Source organism: Pimephales promelas, chromosome 3 (genome assembly GCF_988280905.1).
Source record: "Pimephales promelas chromosome 3, fPimPro1.hap1.1, whole genome shotgun sequence".
Classification (NCBI taxonomy): domain Eukaryota; kingdom Metazoa; phylum Chordata; class Actinopteri; order Cypriniformes; family Leuciscidae; genus Pimephales; species Pimephales promelas.
In genome coordinates, this window is record NC_142771.1 from 16,401,431 (window position 1) to 16,425,996 (window position 24,566).

At 37.1% G+C, this 24,566-nt stretch overlaps 2 protein-coding genes across 9 annotated transcripts in view; one reads left to right on the top strand and one right to left on the bottom strand.

The window, feature by feature from the left end:
- Window positions 1-12,232, top strand: part of LOC120490101 (protein shisa-9) — a 65,731-nt gene extending 53,499 nt beyond the window's left edge. For both annotated transcript variants that reach the window (XM_039687486.2, XM_039687487.2), the window contains one exon: window positions 4,398-12,232. In XM_039687486.2, the coding sequence (XP_039543420.1) occupies window positions 4,398-4,858 (461 nt within the window). In that variant the 3' untranslated portion in view covers window positions 4,859-12,232. The remainder of the gene's footprint in view (window positions 1-4,397) is intronic.
- Window positions 12,233-15,863: 3,631 nt separating this feature from the next.
- mrtfaa (myocardin related transcription factor Aa) overlaps window positions 15,864-24,566 on the bottom strand; it is a 47,531-nt gene continuing 38,828 nt past the window's right edge. For 6 of the 7 annotated variants that reach the window (XM_039687276.2, XM_039687273.2, XM_039687274.2 and 3 more), the window contains one exon: window positions 21,344-24,565. In XM_039687276.2, coding sequence (XP_039543210.2) covers window positions 24,033-24,565 — 533 coding nt within the window. In that variant the 3' untranslated portion in view covers window positions 21,344-24,032. Of the gene's footprint in view, window positions 16,077-21,343; window position 24,566 lie in introns of those variants that run through there. The other variant, XM_039687279.2, reaches the window with a different exon arrangement.

Consider the following 24,566-nt stretch of genomic DNA (forward strand, 5'->3'; position numbering starts at 1 on the left):
TTAAGAATTATTTGCGCTTAAATTCTGTATATATATATAAATACATAATCTACATTATATAAATATAAATATTTTATATAGGAATAACACATTTTCTTAAATATATACATGCATGTGTGTGTATTTATATATACAAAATAATTATATACAGCACACACAAATATACTATGTAAACACAGACTTTTATTTTGGATGCGATTAATCGCAATTAACTTTTGCACAGCCCTAGTTTATACATTTACATTTAAGAAACATTGCTCACAACATTAAGCTCAAATTGTTAAGTCACATAAATACACATAAACAAAACTATTAAGCTCATATTTCTAACAGTAAGCTGCATTTTAAGTCACATTAAAAAACAGTAAACTAATGTAGTAAGCTGTATTAGTAATGCAGTATTAGTTTCAGCTACTTTGAAACTATGGCTACAACATATGCATAATTTAAAATGAATCATTTGCTCACCCTCATGTTCTTCCTCACCTTTTTGTCTTCTGTGGAACACAAAAGGAGTCATTTTAAAAGTGATTCTGAAATGAAGTTTATAAGTGCATTTAATTTGCTATCTTAACTATGCATGATTATATATGGATGCAAAAAAAAGAAAGTAAAATTGCTTTTCAGCTTGTCACTGTGCCAGTACCCTTAAGCAATGTTCCCTCTGATTTTTTTCCTGCTGAGCAAAACCTTTTTCAAAAGTATTCTTTTTTTCAAAGATATGCTTTATACCTGACCTGTACAGCATTCTCTTCAGTTATCACTATTTGCACATTTGATTTTATTTCTGTAAAGCTATTGTGGAATCTTACTAATGTAAACATATTGCGCTCTAAATATGTGAAACAAGAACATAAAAGAGATACAAGATGATAAAACACAAAGATGGAGAGGGATTTATTCCCCCCCTTCAAACGCCGTGTAGTCATACAGTTCATCCGCACACATTGCATTTGCAGTCTCTGACACCGAGTCTTCTGTTGGATTATTGCATTTGGAAAGCTTGCGGTGGATCAGCCCTGACTGCGCTGGCAAAGAGAGCGGATGGGGAGAGTTCAGCAGGGCAAGTGGAGGGAAAGATGAGAGGATGATGGGAGAAAGGGAGGAGGAACATGCGCATGGGGAGGGGGTGTAATGAATAGGGTTGGAGCCAACTTGCAGCAGGTGCCTAAGAAAGCTTCCCAGCACCATCTTAATTAAAGAATAACGATTGGAATAAGACAGACATACTGTATATAGAGGGAGTTGTGAAGAAGGAAACAAACAGAGATCCAGAGAAAGGGAACCTGGTAAAGAGAGGAAGAGACAGCAAAACAAAGAAAAAAAGAGAAGAAATGGACAGAGAGAGGCTGTCGGTACATTTACCGTCTGTTCATTAGTTTGATGCATATGCTCACTCTCTGAGCACTTCCTGCGTCTGACATCATCAGGTCGTTATGTCACATTCTCTCCTGTTGCAGTGCCTGAATGGCCCTGAGGACCACACACACAACGTTTTCTATCATGGTGCGGACTTTCCATTGACTGCGGCTCCATTTATACTGAGCAAATGATGTGTTCAATATCTTAAACCCAACCCTCCCATAAAGCTTTTCGAATTTTTACATTTTACAATTAGGAGAGCTAGTGTTGAAATGCATGGCGTGCGTTAAAGAAAGCCTATGTGACTGAGCCTCTTATGCCTTCCAAGCTATCTGAAGCTAAGGGCTGATTTGTTTACATTGAAAAACAAAGACAGGTCAGTTTGTTAATGTAGTCATATAAGGGGTCAATGGGAGGTTAAATCTCGTTGTGTTAACTGTCTATGATGGTTACTATGTGTTCTTAAATACAGTAGCTGAAACTGTGTTACAGTAATATTCTTTAGTGTAATCCAGTTTCAATTTGAGTTCTCAGGAAGCAAGAGTGCTAAATAAACACTGTAAAGAAATGTGTTAATAGTAGACCAAATGTTCAGTTATACAAAAGCCAGATTTGGAGGTTGATGCAACCTGAGGATAAATGATGGGTCACAGTCTATTGCATTTCAGAAAGGGAGATGTGGTGTGATCTATAATATTTTTACATTGCCTGGGTACCAGGGGACAGTAGAGGGGAATCATGAGTTAGTGGTGTGACTAGAGAGAAAAGGGAATAAAAAGTAAAGTGATATAAATCTACCCTGCTGCGTCTTTATTCGACATCACAACATTATATTCAATTACATTAATAATATAAATGTGCATTAATATAAAATAATTGCAATTTAGTACATTAATATAAAATTGCATTAATGAGAAATTGAACAGGTGTTCCTAATAAACCTAATAATTAATATGTTGTTCCTAATAATTAATTAACAGGTGTTCCTAATAATTAATAATGTAATACATTAATATAAAATTGCATTAATGAGAAATTGAACAGGTGTTCCTAATAATCTTTTAGTATCGTAGAAGATTTTAGTATCGTTTTTTTCTAATTCTCAATATCTGGAATCATTCTCTATTGGTGTTTTCCTCATGGTGTCCAAAACCCAAAACACACATGAATGACAACATATTATAGGATGTATATTGTTTAAATGTATTTGAAGGTAATTACTACAGACCAACCATAACCCTAACCTTAGGACTAAATAACACCTCTTGCAGTGATAAAATTATTACTCCTTTTCTTATTTAAAGCAAGTGTGCAGTTGTGTAGCTGTGAAGTTCTCTTTTTCAGGCTAGTTGTGTGTATATGGCATAAGTGTGTGGTTGTGAGTGTTAATTCTGTTCTTCGTTTGCTCATTATCAATGTAATATATTTCAGTGTCCTTCTCTTTAAACACACTTCCTAAATAATTCATGCCTACTCAACGCACACTGCCCACATTTACTGGTCCTTCGCTGTAAGACGACTGAATTTTGATTCTTTAGCTCCTCTCTTCTCCTTCAAGTTTAAATCAAAACAGTCCTAAACTGAAAAGCACATGAATGTGCTAATGGATGTGCACAAAAAGCTTATTTGCATGTCTAACAGCATTAGCAAATTACTGCTCGAGTTACTATCCACAGGAATAAATTAACATCATCATTTGGGTAATTTTTGAAATTTTTTAGACACAGATTTTGTCACTTCTTTAAACACTTAGTCTGTGCAGCGCTGAGACATGGCTTTTGCCCTCAGCATGAGGCATTGTCTCTAAAACCCCTTCAGGTTTCATTTTGACCTTCTAAGCTGATTGTAATACTAACCGACATTCACTCATGCACAACCACAAACAGTGAGCTCGTCCATACTGATGCGGTCAAAACTAATCATAACATTAGCGGCTAATGCCAAGTTAACACTTTCACTTTAGTGACTACATATTTTGGCAGAAACGATGATTTTCATCGGGCCAGGATATACGTTTGAGAGTACACGTACACAAACATTGAAATGAAGCTCCATGCTCGTGTGCCTTGCCACTAGCTATTTGCCTCAATTTGCCTAGCCGTGACTCAATCGATAGCGAGAAGGGACTGTATGGGAAGTCAGGATGGAAAACGAGAAAAAGGACAAAACAGTGAAGCAAGGTTGTTTATGTCTGAGGGCTGTGAAGTGAAAGGCCCTGTCTATAGCTTGCAGTGCTCAACAGAGATGGGCTAATTTAACGAGACAGGCTAAAAGGCTAACTCTCTGCTGTCAACTGTTGCTAACATGCTAACCCACTTCAACCTGAAAAATAATAAAATAACCAGCAATTACAATAGTGTTCCTAACCCTAATTTAATTTAGACTCATTTTTACCAAGCCGCTGTAAATATTAGTAATTAAAATTTTACACACAACAGTAGTGAGTGTTTATGTAGTGAGACTATAGTAAACACCAGGTAAAACCGTAAATGGTTTCTCCTAGCAAGTACAAAACATTTCACAATGTTGCCTTTTGGTTGCAGTCAGGAAATAGTGCAATACAACATTTAAAACCTGCATTAAACATGTTGTCTTTGTTGCACAAAATGTCAATATAAAACATTTTTATCATACAAACAAAACCAGACCAAACTGTGTTTTAAACTATATGCATCAGCACCTCTTTGCTTAAAATTTCTTGTATTGATTCTTTCAAACAGTGGCCTTGGGACACCTATATTCATTTTTCATCATGACCATGATTTGTACAGTCATAGCTCCCTCAAATCAATGCATGTATGTGCGTGCCTGCATGTGTGGCGTGATGCAAAAGTGTTGAGGGCATCCTCATGTCACATTTGATGACTCTCTGCTCCAGGTGTTCTGTGACAAATACATTAGGTTTGTACACTGCATACTGTAGGGTATATGAGTGTAGAAGCAAACAAATCATTGCTTATTTGTCACAATGCTATGCTAGATTTTAGCCTTAATCTCTCTAACTGTTCATTTTTCCTGGCCCTTTTTCCCTGCAGATACTACAGCAAGGGATTACTACCCCAAGAGCTACCCTATGATGGATTACGCACACCGCCAAACCTCGCCTGCAACCTTCCAGCCCATTGCTTTCCACCCAAAAGATAAACCCTTCCTCCCGCCTCCAGACATCCATACTCCTTTGGCCATCACCATTACATCGGCCCAAGTCCCCAAGCACAAAATCTCCAAGACCAACACCCATCCGCTCACCTCGAGCTCGGCCTTCAAAGTCTGGGACCCCAACAAGAGCCATGTCCAACATCAGGTCCCTCTCATGGCCCAGCCACCACTGTCCCAACCAAACTGTCGTCGCCAGGCCTTCACCAACAAGCGGCAGTTTAGCATTGAGACTCTTCCAGAGTTGTTCACCCAGCCTCTGGGGTATGGACAGTCTCCACACCTTCACCCGAAACACAAGGGACTGCCCACGAACAGCAAAACGGAAGTGACAGTCTGAGGGGAAAGCCTAGAAAAGACGCAAACACAAGAAAGCATGATTTTGATTTGACATTGCAACTGGATGGACATGAAAGCTTCTGCACATGTGCTTCAGTTATATTTAAAGTATATTCCTTCCTTGTACATATTTTGGACTAGATTTATATTCACTGTACTAAAATACAGAGAACCGAAAGGGGAAAACGCTGCATGGTCTTGATTCCGATTCTCGATGGGCCTTGAATCCCTAATGATCCTACTTCCCCCCCAAAATTCTGGACTTGTACTGCTGGCCTTCAGATGTCTCTTATGGCCCAGACCCATGTGTCCGATAGCAAAGGGCAGGAGCCCTACACCTCAGGAGCCTTCACACCCTTTCAGACAATGCCGTTGTGCTGTCAACTTCAATCAACCAAGAGCTACCACACAGTGAGTTACTATTCAGACAATTCTAGACCACTGAGGACAAAGAACAGCAAGGAAGCATAAGGAAAAGGACAGTGAATTAACCAAGGTGTCCTGTGAGAGAGAAGGAGAGAGAAAGAGAGTTTCAACTGATGTTTGTTATTTCAGTCAATGGATAAGGGTCTAGGTGAAATTGGCAAAGTCCAATGTCCCTAGGACTTTTTATCTCAACACCTTCATCGAAGGATGCATTCCAGCACTTGTCTAGGGAGCGGAACGCCAACATCACTTCAAGTCATAGCTATTCTATTTCAATCTCTTTTTCGAGAGGTAAAGACAAGGTCAATGAGCAAGTCTCTATTACCGAAAGACTTCAAGAGAGACATTTCAGGGGACAAAAGTCGCCCACAGAGATAAGGTGCCATAGTGACGGAGGAGCACACACCAAGGTGACAATGTCATAAGTAGCACTGCCAACTTTGCTAAAATGACCAATGTGTATTCTTTGCAATATCTGTCAAACAGCCTGTTTCCTCAGAATACTTCTGAATAGAAATATTCAGAATTTCACCAATCGGTGGTGGCCAAATCTAGCATGTAGCGGCAATACCTACACCCTATTGTAGCATCCTAATGCACATGGCATTGAAAACCACTAAATCTGGAGTAGGGCATCGGTTTCAGAGTGAAGAGTTTAGGTGTCTCTGGAATTGCTCAAGAGACCAGGGAAAATGGTAGCAATACTAAGCCTACCAGTCCTCTCCTGCCTAGGGCCAAATGACTGATAGACACAACTGTCAAAGTCACTCACTCTCTGCTGTTCCAAGCTGTTCCCAGCCAGACGTTTGGCTGCCACACTGCCACAGAACAGCAGGGGGCGCTGTAATTGATGATGGCCTGCTTCTAATACAGCAGATCCAAAAATATGTTCTCCAATACTGTCTGTAGACTCGTTTTTTTCTTGTCTGTCCTGTCTTTTTCATCCACACTGGATCCGAATGGAGATTTGGCATTCTTCCTCGAAGACAAGCACGAGGCGACAAAACAAAATGCAGATGTTTTATACACCGATTTAACGGAGATCTGCAGAGATGTCTGATGGTTACCTCTTTCTTCTTCACATGACAATAAAGTGTACTGAGCAAACACCTGTATCTAAAAAGTAGCACACTTTGTTTGAACAGCCTTGTGAGATTTCACAGGCCAATGACAGTTAGTGTACAAGCCACCTAGGGACTATTTAGGTGTGTGAAATGTTTAGAGTTCAACGAAACTGCTGCTTGCAAATAAAACGGCAATACTGCGAGAAGCAGAGATGGATTATTGAACTCGGAACAAGAACATTACGTTCCATTATACTCATTGCAGTACACTTTACAGCAATTGGGGCTGTAATGAACTATAAAAAAGGACAAAAAAGAAAGAAGTACTCTCTCTATCTCTCTCTATTCTCACCAGATTTTGGAAATAATTTCTACTTCTGGATAAACTCCAGGGACAGAAGCTCCATATATATGACAGCTAGTACAGTTTGAGCATGTTCCTGGATGGCTATTTTCAACCGTTGAATTGATGCGAGGATATATCAACATGCCCTCATTGGTCAGAATCGAGTAAAACTATCCTTAGCTACAGTGATGCTCTATTCTGTCTCGGTGGCAATGGCTCCAGGGTGTCATTGGGTTTCAGGGGCAAACCCTGGAGGACAGACACAGCTGTCAGACTCTCCTGGCACCGAGATGTCAAGCGATGCCAAGGTGAGCCAGCTATACGCAACCCTCTTGCTGAAACGGAGCCACTTTGTTGGCCAGTAGGTCATGAAGTCTGTCTTATGAGGAATGCTGGAATAGAGACTAGATTCAGCCGTCAATAAAACCACGACAGCGACAATGTCTCTAGCTGGATCATCTTAAAACCTGAATCAAATGTGGAATAACTTCCAGGAATAATCTTCGTACAAAACAATAAAGCAGCACTGGATTGGTCAGGTTACTTCTTAATTCTGCAGGTTAAGGACTAAAAAGTGAAATCAAGTTGATGTCTGTTACAAAAAAACACAAGGTGTAAATATCGGCTTCCGAATACCTTCGGTGTGAAGACTTGTTTCCAGTGGGTTTTTTTAAACCACACAAATAAGCTGAATGACTGTTGTTTCTGATTTCTTCTCAACATAAAAGTGTTCTACCTGTGATGATGTGAATGCCACCAGGTAGCATTTTATCTTTAGCAATACATGATGTACTTTTTACTGTTTATGTACTATTTGCAATGTCGTTTTTTTGTACCGTAAGCGTAAATGGAATCAGAGTCGAGTCTGCCACAGTTGACAACCATTTGACGAGATGAAGTGCTTCCGAATTTTAACACCCTTTTCACTTACCTTACTAACTTAAATGATGTCTTGCCATATTTGAAGCTTGCGCTACAGTATATGTATAAAGCTTATGCTTTATTTAATCATTTTTAAAAGATGTATTATAACCAATGCTTGAATGACATCTTAGTTGCCAGTCCAGAGACATGTAATATGTATATTAGAGAATCATTGTTCCCATTTGTTTGATGGCTCTATTCGTTTGGTGGTATGTTTGACCAATCTAATCTTATGCACTATTCTAATTTGTACCTTTTGTCTATGTATAATTAGGATGAATTTTACAAAGGGCTTTTAAAGAGGTATGTGCTCATAACAGGAGTTGCCCATGTTGGAAAGGGTTTGTTTTTTTCGCAATGCAATGAGAGCGAGTAAAGTTGCTTGTGTCGGAGTGGACAGAGTTTACTAAGGTAAATTCTAGCAGATTTCATACGCAAGGCTTTGCGAAAGTTATGCTCTGTTCAGCTATTAAAAATTGAGGAAGTTCATAGCTATAACACACTCGTGGGTTGTGTAATACCATCCATCGCAAAGCAAAAAAAAAATGTTCTCTCCTTAAGAAAACAGATATTTTCTTGTTTGAACCCAGAAAAAATATATGCAAAACGTGTTAAGTAATATGAGAGCTTTTTACAGGCGTGAAAAAAAAAATGCTCTAAGATTGAACTTACCAGCATTAAAGGAAATCCAAAGCCAGCTACAGCACTGCAGGTTGATCCTAATTAAAAGTCACTAGTTACATCACCGATAAAAAGAACGACATGAAGACTAATTAGGCTTGTCTGTTCACTTAAACAAGGTCGTTTTTTTTTTTTTTACCTAACACTAGCTTTGAGAAATATCTCCTGTCACATTTGTTTTACATGTTTACTGATTATATACCCGTTTATTCATACATCAGGGTTAAAAAAGCAAAAAGTTGAATATATAAATATTATGTAAAACTGTATGTATATGATGTGAATATAATGCAGCATTAGTTTACAGCCTTTCACAAATACACACACACACTCTAAAGCTGTGGATTTGACAGTGTAAACACAGTGTTTTGTGCGCGTTTTCAAATGCTTTTCTGGGTGAAGTCAGGTGGCGTCTAACTAGGTGTGAAGCGACACGATTCCAAGTAATTTATTTGTCCAAAATGCCATGTAAATCCTGCAACCAAACAATGCACTGAGATAAATCATTCAATCAACATTCAGCAAAAAAATGTTTATGCATTTAAAAATGGGAAACAGACACAAAAATATAAGACTATACCTCACATTTTTTTGAAGCAATGAAGCACTGCAAATGACATCAGCTATAATGGTAGAATGATAATTATCAAAGTCATTGATTATCAAAAATAGTATTGAGTATTAGGTTAGAATATTCAAACATAAAACATTATTTATGCCATTGGCAGTGCTTTATGGGACCAATGGGGATTTTACTTACTCTAGTAAGCAGGATTTTTGACTGAGATGTTACCATGGGCGGCGCTACCCGACACAACGCTATAACAGAAGTCACAGTTTACCTTGCTGAGAATAAGATAAATAGCTAAATAAATCAGCATTCACTCTCTCTTTTCCACTGATCCTAGCTTCCTGTTCTGACTCCTCAAGGCTTAAAGGGATACTCCAATTTTTTGGGAAATAGGCTCATTTTACCACTCCCCCAGAGTTAAACAGTTATCAGCTGATTATCTGATATTTAGAAGAATATCAGTAACCAGACAGTTTCTGGTCTCATTGACTTCCATAGTAGGAAAAAAATATACTATGGAAGTCAATGAGACCAGAAACTGTGTGGTTACTGATATTCTTCTAAATATATATATAAAAAAAAAAATCGGCTGAATACATTCAAATACGGTAAAACCCAACTGTTTAACTCTGGGGGAGTGGTAAAATGAGTCTATTTCCAAAAAAAGTGGAGTATCCCTTTAATGGACGTTCACACCGACTGTGATGAAATTGTTGGAGGTCACAGAGTCTGTCCTGTCTGTGTTCTTAATGGTAGTCACCATATTACATGGTAGTTTATTTGCATAAAATTGCATACCTTAATTTTGTTGGTTTAGGAGCTGCTGTCGCTTGTGTCACCCAAAAATTGCCAGCCCTCAATAAAAATGGCAAATCACTGTCAGTGTGAACACCATTTATCTTCAAAGGACCTGTAGACAGGGGTGTAAGAAGTACTGAGAAAATAACCTTTTGTATGGGTAATGTGACAACATTTTACATTAGCCTAAAATATACTTGAGTGAAAGAAAAAAATATCTACATTTACATTACGGTTCAAAAGTTTAGTCACTACGATTTAAAATAAATAAATAAATAAAAAAAATTAAAAATAATAATATTTTTTTTTTCCATCAAGCACATATTAAATTGAAAAGTGACAGTATGTTACAAAAAATTTCAAGGACAAAACAATTCGATTTTCAATCAAATAAATGCGGCTCGATGAGCATAAGAGACTTCTTTTAAAAAATATTAAAAAACTTAACAAACTCACACCTATGAATTGTAGTGTAATTGTACATAAAATGGTCGTTTCTTAGCTTTTGAGACATTGCAACTTATTTAACTGTTGTTGTCTTTAATGTCCTGAACATATAAGACTTTATAAAACTGCATTAAGTGCTAAACTGAAATCAATATGTTGAAACGTAAACTGTGCATTGCGTCTAGATCGAACATGTTTGAGTCAAATTCATCTTCAACAATGGTTACAATACATGTTGTGGTGATTGATGAGATGTCTTTTAACAAGGATGAATGACCATAGTTTGACCAATTACAGTAGCCTACATTTTACATTGATTTTACTTTTTGTTTCTTGATATGCCTTTTTGGCTAAATAAGGCAGACAAAATGATATTTTCTCAATAAAAGAATTTGCACATAGTGATGAAGAAGCACATAACATTTATAAGTACCTTATACCCTTGCCTACAGGAACCTGTGGAGAAACTGATGCATCATCTCACACTTGGACAGTTTCATTGATTATAATCTAGTTTTGTCGCATCACTCACTTGCAGTGCAGACCTGACATTACAGTAGTCTCTCTCTTCTTCCTGTTCTCTCTGTCACTGTCTCATTTGTGTTTGTTTCCCAGTCTCTCATCGGAACAGTGGGAGGCGTAAGACTCAGCTGTCGGTGATATCTAAGTTAATGTGGGTCTCCTGAGGATGGAGAGAGAGAGAGAGAGAGAGAGAGAGAAATGGAGTATAATACAGTACATGATGATGAAGAACTGTGGGTGGAGAGAGGAGATCTGTCATCCTCTCCTCTCGTTTCCATGTACTCCATCTCTTTTGCTTCGTCTAATGCCCCATTTCCATATCTGCCATGCCTTTTTTTTCCTTAAGTCTGGTTGCACTTTGAGGAAATGTTGAATAATTCAGAAATAAAATTTACAGGATGGTGAAAGAGAGAGAGAGAGAGACAGTCAGTCAGAGAAACACTGCTGTAGAAAGCACATGAACGACTGGCAATTCAAAAGTGAAGCTGAAATGCACCTATTTGAGTAGAATACCATTTATAATCATATAAGTGTGTAAGTTGTATGTTTTAGAAGACATTTATGGACTGTTATAATGTCTGGGAAGGTTTGGCTTGACTATTAAGGAATATACACAGTTCAAAACAAGCTTAAGACCCCATGAATTTGCTTGATTAGCAGAATTTTTGACATTTTCGATTGAAACAGGAAGTTTGACTGGGACACATTAAAATCTCATTGTGACATTCTCACCCTACAGGTCTGATTGGACAAAAATCTGTTTAGTGCAAAATGAGTAATCAACATTTCTGTTAGTCTAAGAAACTATTAGATAGGAAACATTGAAAGTTTCTTTTTTTCAAAGAATAGGATATTTTTTATCAACTTTTATGGGCTAAAAGCAACAAAAACTTTTTTCATGGGGTCTTGAAGATATCATCAAAAGCATCTTTTAGCTTGATAACCATTGAAAATATTGTAATTACAACCCAAAACAATTGAATGCACTTACAATGGAAGTCTATGGCATACAGATCACAATGCACACCATCTCAAAAGTATAAATGCTAAAGAAAGATTATGTGTGTTAAAATGTTTGATAATATTGCTTACTAACCTTCCAAATGATATTGCTTATCACCGACAGAACTTGTTTTGGGCTGGTTTATTCCTTTAAAGATTTACAGAACATTGACTACTGAAATTGTCTAGTAATAAAAACTACAGATCCCAACGATTACCAGGTAGAAAGATGTCTGTAAATGCTTTCTCTTAGGTCAGCATGAGAGCAACCTTATTCAATAAATAATGATTATTATTATGAAACCAATTTTTACAAATTAATGACATAACTGAACATATGGTAGAGAGGCAATTTGATGTTCATGATAACAAGAGCGATGATGATGATGATGATAATGGCAACAGTAAACATGCTGACTCAACAGCAAAGAAAACGGCAATTGTTTCTACAACGCTAGTTGCAATTTATAAGGAACATACGGACATGGTCCAACTGATTTAACGGCTTTTTAAACATCTCTTTATTACAGAAACATTGTTAAGTGTTCTTTGTATAAACTTGTTTAAAAAAAATAAAAGGCAGATTGAAACACTCCTCTGGGCTTAGTCTGGTTAATGATCACCGGGTATCTATCTGCAATTTCTGGAGAGATCTACTAAAAAAACATTCAACATTTACTGAATAACAGAGTTTATACTGTGAGAGAATTTTTTAGATAAGCACTAATGTTTTATGCAACAGTGTAATGTTACCCACATGCTGCAAACGAACCTGTAGCATTTTAATCGTCTCATTTAGCCCGACTTTCAGTTATGGACGTAAAATCTGGTTAAAAATGCAGCATGTTTGGTCAAACACTTCACACTCAGACAGGTAAAGATGTATGCTTGACGTATTTTTTAAACGTTAAATGTTAATTCGGAAATGGCAACACTTTGCAATAAGGTTCAATTCTTTAACATTAGTTAATACATTCAGTATCATGAACTCACAAAGTTAATAGAATAAATTGTTCATGTTAAAGGTACACTATGTAACTTTTGGCCCTGATGGTTAAAAAAACTGAATGCATTTTGCAGAAGAACATGGTTTGGTTGTGCTTCAACTCTGTCTGACTGTGCTCAAAAAAAAAGTTTTTTTCTCATTACAAAAAAAAAGAGAGAAAAAGAAAGAGATTATCCTGCTGTTCATAAAACATTATAGCTGAAGACATTACTGTAGCAATATCCATTAATAAACATGGTACTTCCTTGAAAATTAATACCAGCACAACAACCACCCTTCACAATAAATAATGCTCTACAATGAACTCTGTTAGAGAGCAACACATGGCAGTTTATCTGTTCAATAAAATACCTTACTCACCTGTTGAGTAATAAAAACACCATCTCTGCATCAGTTTAACAACATTTCAAATCCCTCAGTTCTCACCATCTCCGAAAAGTCAAGTTAATAGCCCCTTTCACACATACAGGCTAAATCCAAATCGCCCCCTAAACCGTCATTCACTATTCCCTACATTAGTCCCCTAATACCGTTCACTTGAAGGAGTGAATAAAAAGGAGAGAGCGAATTCAGACAGTCGATGAGTGTATACTCTTTATTGCAGTGCAATGTGGGACACTACAACTAAAAAAAATTGCCCTATAGGGGGCGATATTAAAATCTTTTGAGTTCTCCCAAGAAACTTTGCGTTCCCTCGCAAAAGTTTTGCGTTCCTTTGCAAAGATATTTTCGTTCCCACGCAAATGTTTTGCGCTCCCTCGCAAAAGTTTTGTGTTCCCTTGCAAAGATATTTGCATTCCCGCGCAAAAGTTTTGCGTTCCCTCGCAGATATTTGCGTTCTCACACAAAACCAGTTGTGAGCTCGGACAGACACTTCCTGTTTAATGTCCCGCTGGCAGTGTTTCAGAGCTCCGTACGTTGATGGTGCAAGTGTTTGAACTAGGACTCAAATATAAAGAAATGCAGTCAGATAGGCTCATATTCACATAGGCTATTCAAACTTCCCGGATCAATATTCTTGAGCTAAACGTTGTTAAAACACAAACGACGCCTATTTACAATCACAGTAACCTAGACAACGAGCTAATTATCCTCAAAACTTTTGCGAGGGAACGTAAAACATTTGCGTGGGAACGCAAAAGTTTTGCGAGGGAACGCAAAGTTTCTCGGGGGAACGCAAAATATTTAAAAAAATCAAATATCTCCCATCCTAAATTTTTTGCACCACCACGTCCCATTGGGGCTCCGTAGATATCGGTTTCAGCCACAGTCTTTACCAGTAAATTACCGGTAAGAGATCATTTGTGAACAGGATCTTTTCAAAAATACCTTGAAATTGGTTCTGGCAATTTACCAGCAAGGGAAGTTGTAACATTACCAGTAAATTACCAGTAATGTGCTCAGTGTGAACACAGAATGAAGATTACCGGTATGGTCACGTACATCGTACAACATCAGAATGTACTGACATAAGAAGTCTGATTTGGGCCAATCGTAAAGACGACGTGATTACTCAGCAATGTTTACAGTAAGTGTTTTAATAGATTTTCGATTTAAATATGCGTTAGTATTAGTATTATGCATTAGTAGAATGCAATTTTTTCAATATTATTTCACAATATTACTGTCTTTTTGATCAAATAAAATAATCGAATAAAGAGCATACAGTAAACTTTTAACAGTGGCGCATTTTAGCTCCTGTTACAAATAATTATCAAATAGAACCTTATTTTAAAGTGTTGCCTCAGACATAAAGCAGAACCTGCAGCTTTCAAACATTTGACAGCAAATACCTAATAAACTGAGCTGTAGAAATGGGTTAAATAAAGAACTGGTGAATTTAGCCAGCTCTCAGCAGTTAAATATGAAATACACCGAAGATACGATGTGTGCAGTTTTTAGTAGACTGAGAAATAAATAATTTGGAAAGAGGTAACCACAAAGCCATCTATCACAGCAGTTTAATTGGAAAGAAACTCAAGGAACAAAGACATCTTGACTCATTCATTCACATTAGAGGTGCTGGAACCAGAGGGGGCAATGACCTCCTGCAATTTTTGCTCACATTCAGCCGGCTGATTTTAAAATACATCTTCAGTCGGATGTGCACTCGTGAAATCAACTATTTACAGTTGTTTGTAAGGAAAGGAACTATTACAGTTGTTTACAAGGAAAGCTGGTTTGAATTAGCAGTTGATCACGTGATGCACGGAACGTTCTATTATTCACACTGGCGTGATCGTTAGTGAAGGGAAACCAAGGCTTTCTGAAGCATTTGAGGCTTTCATCAAATTGTGCCGAAAAAAAAAAAACGTTAATTACTAAGGTGATGATAGACAGGTCAACTTTTCCCATTGAAAGTGTGCAGTAAATTTCTATCTGGATAGTTTATCGGTTGTAGGCCCCTCTCAACCTGGTTGCCCGTTGACGGCAACATTGCCCAAAAAGTTGCCTTGTGTATCGTCACCAAAGCTTTTAACACCATGCGCATTAGTGATCTGGTGGGTGGTCACACTTGTTTTCACCACCATATCTAACAAATCATCGCAGAGCAGAAAAAGCATGTGACCAAACAAAGCATCCGAAGTCCATGATTAATTTGTGCCAATGAGACCACTCCTTTTATGTGGTCAACGAATTCACATATTGATCAATAATATAAAATATAAGCATGTGATCATAATACTAATAATTGAAAAAATATTCTGGCTGTTCTGTTGTAAAGGAAAATATATAAATTATGTCATACGAAAGTGTAGTTAAATCATTTTAATAATGCCTCCATAATCATTTAATGCCTCCATAATCATGCTTTTTATGCATCATTTATACATTTTTTTAAACTAGGTGTACCGAACATAGACAGTAAAAAAAGACCTTCTGTAAAAGTTGTGACCTTCCGATACTGCATGACGTTGAAGCTTCAAATTTCGATACAAGCATCGGTACAGTGTGTGCTACAATAGTGCAACGGCTACAGTGCAAAACTGCATCGGAGCCCCGGTATCAACCGTCCCATCACTAGTGATCGTACATGTCAAAGGGTTAAAAAAACGTTTCCGGAGTTTGGCCTACAAAAATACATAATTCCTGCAGCTCTATATGTCAGCATGAGGTAGGCCTAATATACATGAGCCAAGTCAGCAACATTTATTATTACTTGAAATGCATTACCCGCAAAAAAAAAAAAAAAAAACCCAATCATTATCTCTGAGGGATTAACAGCCTAAATTAATGATTCACCGTGCATTAATAATTTCACACCAGCTTCAGCTCACCAAGACATGGTATCAAACCTCAATGTGTTTCCACTGACCAGCAGATCCTAAAAGATAAGTGGCGTCAGACGTCTCTCATCTTTGCTTGATGTTTGACATATACTGTACTTGGCTTGTAGATGGAGAAATTCACATGCAATATCTGCAACACCACCTGCAGAACAAAACCAAAAGCAGAAATAAACAGACACGTAAGCTTCTTATTTTGGTCAAATGCTATAAGACATTATCGCATACATCATTTGCTCAGAAGAAAATCCCAGAATGCATTGCAAAAAAACTCATCCAAGATGGCAGATGAATTGAGAAAAAAACAACAATATTTTAGGAAGTAGTGGAGCTGTGCATAAAGCCAATTGATCAAAAGTAATAATGTAAAAGATTTCTTTAAAATAACTGTCTTTTGAACTTTATATTCATCAAAGAAGCCTAAAAAATTATTAAAAAAAATATTATTCCGCACAATGGTTTTCAAAATTTATATAATGATAAATGTTTTTTTGAGCAACAAATCCGCATATTTAGGATGATTTCATTAGGATCATGTCACACTGATTCAACTTTGCCATCATAGGAATAAATTACATTTTATAATGTATTCACATTTTAATTGTACGCGTGATATATATATATATATATATATATATATATAAAACATACTTGTCCTCAATGTCCCGAATAACATTTTCAAACCAACCCAAAAACTTGGAAAAAGTAGCGTAAAAGTATACGTTAACAGGTGTGTTTACGTGCTAAATAAATGTCTAAAATGGGTCATGCCTCTCTCACACTGCAGCAAGACGGGACTTAAACACACTGAGAGAGACAGAGAGATGATGAAATAGTCGAGAAGGATTGCCGAAAGAAAAGGATGAAAACTGTGTACAAAAGAAATAGAAGCTTTCTAGAGCAAAGCGTTTTTTTGTTGTTGTTTTAAATCAATAGAAAAAGGAAACAAGAGGGAGAGACACTATAAAGAGAGCAAACACACTTTTGATCCTGTATATTTATGTCTGTGGAGAATGCAGGCCGTTTCACAATTACACTAGTCAGACACACAAACACACACACACTGCTCCTGCAAACCCCCAACCCTATTTGTTACACGCACAATTAAAAGACAGAGTCAGCTCCAGCTCCATCAATCACTTGTGTGAGATCGAGAAGAGGGTGGACACATGACACTAGTCACACGGAAGATAAATGTTGGACTCTACAGAACACGGTCATGGCAAGCACGCGTTCAAAGCTCTATATCTAGAACTTCGACCTGTCAATCACAACGTTACTGTCACAGGACACAGGACAGTAGGCTGCATGTATTTAATTAATATTACTCAGTACGTAATGTAAATACAGCATAACAAAGACACCTTAAAGGTGCAGAGTGTAATTTTTAGCAGCATCTAGTGGTGAGGTTACGAATTGCAACAATCAAAAGTCGCAGAGAGTGGCCAGTTAAGCAATGAGGTTTCTTTACAAAGATAAATGAAAGAAATGGTGTTTACTTTTAATTTTCAGTAAAACGATATGTTATTGCGAATATTATTCTTACTTGTTCATCTGTGAGTGTTTTATTCGCGGACTTAGCTAGTTACTTTGCACGTAGTGACAAAACGCGCTCTGTAGTAGTTTGTCGATTTAGGGCTACTGTAGAAACATGCTGGCGCAAAATGGCGACAACCATTCTAAGGTACTAAAAACATAATGGTCATTATGTAAGGTCTTTATACACCACTGAAAATATAGTTATTGTAGAGTCTGACCTGATCTATATGGGGAATTTGTATACAATAATTAATAATTGATGATTAATAGTTATTCATCCAGGTTTGGACCAGATCAGCCGCATGTTTTATTAAGAGTGGGAGAGAGAAGTTTGGCAAAATTCACCAGGACAGTTTACCTTTCAGACAACCAGTGGTGGAATGTAACGAAGTACAAATACTTCGTTACTTTACTTAAGTAAATTTTTCACGTATCTTTACTTTACTTAAGTAAAATAAATAGTGCATACTTTTTACTTTTACTTCGTTACATTTTGCAGCAATTATTATACTTTCTACTCCACTACATTTCTACAACTTCTGTTACTTTTTCATTACATTTTCTGATCAGTTTTTCCCCTGCCAAAACGTGAATGTGACCGTCTGTCCGTTGCACGTTTGTCTCACCAGTGACGTTTGGTTGCCATAGATACATCAACTAAATGCGTCTCGCACGCAGTGTGTTTATCGTACAATTTATATGTGGAAATTAGTTTTTACGTGCATAGAAACGCACTTTGTGTAATATACGTTTGGTAAGGATTATGGCAAGCCAAGAGGTTCAGAATAACACCATAAATTAATCACGTTTTCTGCCAAACATAGTTATTAACATATAGTAAGAATAGCATGATGTGTAATGGAAGAAATGGTGACAACAATTTTTTTCCATCATTATTGAACATCATTATAGGAGTATTAGGTGGAATGAGTTAGAATTAAATGTTTTATTAATTATTAGAAAATAGACATTAAGAGAATAAATTGTTATGCAAGTACTTTTACTTTTAATAGGTAAAGTACATTTAAAATCAGGTACTTTTTACTTTTTACTTAAGTATGGTTGTCATTGTGTTACTTCTACTTTTACTAAAGTAAATATTTATCTGGATATTTGTACTTTTACTTAAGTACTGAGATTCAGTACTTCCTCCACCACTGCAGACAACCAGGAAAATGGTTCTCTTTTGTGTTGCTGAATAATGTTGAGTTCATTGAGCACCCTTCCTGTGTGTGTTGTTGGCACGTCACGTGTTTGAGGATGATCCAGCGGGCGGACGTTCAAACAAAGGTTAAAAGTCTTTGGGGTTACAGTCACGTACAGTCACATTTCGATCTTCAAGGATGGTAAAACACAGTAAAATACATTTTACTGTATATTTCTGTACAGTAAAATATAAACGGGGGGTGGAACGTGTCAACTGAAGCCATTAGGGCAGATTTTCCTGTGGGCTCGCTGGTGAGTTACCACGTGGAAGTCAAAGGTTAAAAGCTTTTCAACTGTGAGGTTGAAGGAGGCCCATCTGACAGACTTCAGATTCTCTACATTAGGTATATTATATTGCATTTCTGTTCAGATCCTGCAAAATATTACACAATACACCTTTAAAATAAAGTGTAACCAACGTATAGGGCGCATAATAAGGTTTAATTTTATTGAATAATTTACTATTTGCAAAGGCTCTAGATCTTTAAAATTCTTGTCAAGTTGAATCTTGTATAACCTAAAAAAGTTGGCACAGCTGGAGCAACCGACCTCTCCACGGAGAAAGCAATAAACCGGCCATGGTGCATTGCAATGACGTCAAGAAAAATTGAAGTGTGAAAGGGAAAATCTGTCACGCAATCAAAAGAGTTTCAGACAACTAGGGTTTCAGACAAATTGGTCCCGATTTGCTGTATTCCCACTTAAACTCAAAACACACCTTAAACATTCATGTGCGTCAAAAGCTTTCCTTGGTCTGCAAGCACTCTTAATAAATGACCTTAGATCTAAAGTCATGAGAATGCATCTCTGAAATGGGTCCCCAGACAGTCCATAAAGAGAAATCAGGTAACGATGAGATGCAAGACACCCATAAGTTCTTTTGTCCATCAGGTTTTGACCAGCTCTGCTCAATCACCTTATTGTGTTGACTAAATTATATTTTGATGCTCTGTCAATTGAGCAATACAATGACAAGCCCTTCCGTCCGCACGAGCCATTATTTAATTAATTCGGGTCGTTAAGAGAGCTAGGGGCTGTCTGGGAAAAGGGGTTGGGTCAGCAGTCCATTACGGCTGATAGATTTCTGCATCTCGGAAATTGATTAAACAGTGTGATGAATGGACACTGAAACACTCAGCCAGGAGGAGAATACGGGGGGCGATGATGTCATTGAGGAGGGCGTGGAACATGGGAACAGACTGTTCTGTTACAATTTGAGAATCCTGGCAGGATGCAGTTGACTGTTATGCAACAGACGTGCAGTGATTTATTCTCTAGAATCACTCATCCTAAGGTCAAGATACTCTTTAATGGGTTCATCAGAGGTGTATTCGACGCCAGGGTGTGAATTAGTAATTTACGGGCAGGGGAGGTGCTCTTACACTGATGTCACCAGAGGATAGTTATGAATTTATAATCACGCCCGCATCCTCTAATCCAACAAGCTGCCTGGAAACACAAGGTTCACTGAACATGGATGAAATAAGAGTAAATGATCTGCTTGAGAGTCTGCTTTAACACTCAAACGAAATAATGAATGAATGAAAAATGTCACTTAGAATTTCAGCAAGGCATCATGAGAGCGCCAAACCTCCACAGCAAGAATAACATAAAATAAAATTCTATTCTGTGTTGCATTATGTTAAGTGCCAAAAGTTTAAATGTTAAACTACATTGAGGTTTAAATTCAAATGCATTGAACTGTGGGATATAATTCTGATGAATCAGATCTTTCAGGAATAATATGTAGGCCTATACTAAATACGGATGTACAAAACTTAGTCTAGTTGATGGGCTGTCTGAACAACCAGCAAACCAAGACAGTCTTAAAGGAATGGTCCACCAAAAAGAATAACCTCAATCACAATTTAGTCATTCCAAATCTGATGACTTTGTCTTCCATAAGTAACCCTATGGAGATAAGGTTAAGTCAATAGTATTGAAAGTCAAGGGGGATCAGGTCTCTCAAGCTCCAAAAAGACTTTGCCTACACAACTTATGCAGTATATTTCAAGTCTTCCATAAGCTTTGTGATCAGATGTAATCATCGTTCACTTACTTGCTCATATTTGGGTGAACTGTCTCTTTAAGGAAGCATGGTTTGCGGTCACGTTCACGGTTCACCAAACACGTTTGTAAGAAATATATGGATGTCACTTGCTAATTGACCTAGCCTGGGTTTCCCCAAGCTGCCTTGCCGCAGAACGATTTTATTCATGCTGTGAGGCAGCCTGGACACCATGAACCAAGTTTTCGCCTGAGATAGGCAACCAATCACAGAACGGAAAGGGAGCAGCAAGACGATGATGACGTATATGCGACACACCGAAGCAGTTTGCTGTTTATATATCTATGGAACCATCTTGGCAGCGGACGCAAAGTCACCTTTTGATACAGGCTTTGTGTATACATAAATATCCTAAATCTCTGACCCATCGTCTACTTATCTGTCGCACTACATCATATCATTGAACCGATTGGCTATGAGCTACGTACAGGCACATTTGATAGACATTCGTAGCACCCAATAATATTCGTAAACCATGCCTCAAATACGAGAAAATGAACGTGGATTCCAGACCATGTCTCATTCGCAATGATACGTGGTCTGGCATTCTGACCCAAGCCTACTGCATACTTTTTACCCCAAACACAATAATAACAATATTTTATTTTTTACCAAGACTGCCCTTTCCACCCTGGAAAGCACAAGATTCATTTATTTTTTCTTGTAACATTTAATTTTCAAAAAAAAAAAAAAAAAAGTCTTAAAAGATATTAAGCCCTGGGAGGCTCTAAAGCCCCCCAAAATGAACACATTCAGCCAGTGAAGCATTGAAGAGTTTGATTCTCCAGCATACAGCAGGGGACAGTGGACTGGGGACCATGTGGACATAAAGTTCAATTTGGGCTCAACCACAGGAAGCACCAGCCAAAACAGTGCAATTTCAAAAAGATGGAGAGCGTGAATACTGCGGACAGTAATGCTGTTCCCACAAACAACGTCACACACACCACAATTCATTCCTGAGCTCATGTACAATATGCAGAAACGCTGGAAAAAATTGCACATTCAAGCAATGCATAAAGAGAATAGCAGTAATAATATAAGTGTGTTTGAGGGTCCTTGAAATTTGAATGTCCTTATTGATAAAACGCGGTTATGCCTCGTTTATATGCGATTAGAATCCTCCATACACAAAAATATATACATTCAAATCATCTTAGAAACATTCATTATCTCTTAGGCTCATATTTCTTTATCAAAACTTCAGCCTATAGCCAGAAGTATTGATAAAATACAGTGCAGTGCAGTACACAGTGTACTGTGATAGGCATATACAGTTCATATACAATGCAGAATATTTACAGTAAAACATACATGAAACAAATTCTCATTCAGAGCTATAAGTTGGACATAATGTTTTTGAAAGGTACAGGCAAGTAAGATTTTTTAAGAATTTTCACATTAAATTAAAATGCAGCTTCGTGTAATAAAGTAATTTCCCAGCACACACCGAGTCTTGTATGTAACATGCACAGAATCATTTACTGGGTCTAAAATGTATGAATACATCTATTAAGCTTGCTAAAATGTGATGATAAATTTGTTTTGAACTGTATTTAAGTGATTATTGAAAATGTAAACCTGGCAAGGAAAAGGAATTATAAGGCTAATATTTTTAGGAATTGTACTCTCGACTTTATAACTCAATATGTTAAGCACTCTGGGAATTATTTTGTACTAATATAAGCTAAGAAATCAAAACTTCATCTGGCAGGTCTCATCGGGTGGCAATTCTAGCAAAAACAACAGGTATGAATGGCTTGTCTTTCCATATTATAAAATATAACTAAAGTAGAATAGTCCCTTTGTATTATAATTTTATACAATTTTGAATAGCTTACTGGCTAGCTGTATAGCCATAAAATAATATTTTTGGCACCTGTACACAATGTTTAACAGATAATGTTGTGAATAGTAGCTACAGAGATACACACATGTTGAGTCTCTTGTCCTATGTATTGAATAATAATAATAATAATAATAATAATATATAATACTAATACATAACATTAATAATAGTTAATAATAATACCACCGTTAAAAAATGTACACAATCAAGAAGTCATGGCAACATATGTTTTTTGCCCATTACTTTAACTCATCAAAATAATTTAAAGATTCAACTTGATTTTTAAGTTGACTTGTAACGACAACTTGATTATGTTTAAAAAAAATAAGGCGCAGGTAGAAATTTTTACGGTGCAATAATAATAATAATAATAGTGGTAGTAATAATAACAACAACAACAATTATTAATAGAAGTAGTAGTTCTAATAATAGCTGTATTACTAAAATGCTTATGCTAATATACAAATGTAAATGCTATCAAAATGTTAAGAAATCGTTTGGCTTATGGGGTTATAGCATATGCTATAATTTTTTTTAGTAACATTAGTTTAATACTATAAATGGTAATATCCAGGTGCATATTCTGTAGTTATTAAGTTTTCAATAACAAGTATGCATAAGTCGACCAGTTATATTTGTTAAAGCAAATAGTTCACCCATAAATTGTAATGTTGCTCTCTTACTCACCCTCAAATTGTCCCAAATCTGTATGAATGTATTTCTTCTGTTGAACACAAAAGGAGATATATTTTGAAGAATGTTGTTAATCAAACATTATCCATTGACTTCCATAGCTTTTTTTTTTTTTTGGTTAGGCTACCTTCAACAGTCTGGTAACCAACACTTTCCAAAATATCTTCTTTTGTGTTCCACAGAAGAAACGCATACAGGTTTGGAACTAGAGTGAGTAAACGAAATTTTCATTTCTGAATTTTTGGGTGAACTGTCACTTTAAATTCAAAATACACTACAATTGAGGCAACAACTGGATATGTTGCTCGTCTGTATACCTACTTCCATAAGTACACGTATGTCACCAAAACATTTGAGCAAATGCGTCATTTAGAAAGCATCTTGTTTTAAGTGCCATCTTATTTGAAGAGAAATTCACATATTTGAATTGATATAAGCATAAAAACATCTTCCTCTTCTTGTTTCCAAAATTTTTTTAGAAATGTGTTTCAGATTAAAAAAAAATGCTCAAAAAAGTGCATCTGGATAAAAAACAAAAACAAAAAAAAAACAGTATCAGATTGACTGCTCTGTGACATACGTGTGCTATGAGGGGTGTGAGCATTTGTACAAGGGGAGGTGAGAGATAAAGTCCTTCAAAATGTAAATTAGTATTACGAGAATCCAAACATGTTCAATCCAAACTGGAAAAGTCACTGGTGGAAACGAAAATAAAAGCTGCTGTACTGTGCGAAGAAGCCAATCCACTATAAACTGGACCAATTCAGATCAGAAGTGTCCAGAAAGTCTGCAGAAAATAAGCTAGAGGAGTCTTGTCCATTATGTACCATCCCTGACTCCTCCCCTTCACCCCCGTCCATTCCAAGCTCCATCCAATCCATAGGATCGGGGGTGGAGTCTACCAAATCTGAAGCCGAGTGATTGGAAAAGCTCATGTCGCACGTATCCATTGGGGAACGTGGGTGGTCTAGGATACTCGGTGTGCTGAGCATTTGGTTGTGGAGGTCTACGATTAGCGTTGTCGGTCCTCCGGGCTCCAATCCCAGCAAAGGTTTGCCAGTAGTGCTTTCCAGGAAATCTTCAAGACGCCCACCTCCCGTGCCACAAATGCCGTGAGCCTTAATGGAAGAAGGCTGAGATTCTAAAATCAAAGTTTTGACGGGCAGATCAGAGGGAGGGGAAAGACAGAGAGGGAAGGAGCTCGTGTTTGAAAGGGGCGTGTTTGGCCGAAGCCTTTCGAGAACAGGATCAGGGGCGGCTTTGAAATTCTCAGAGATTTC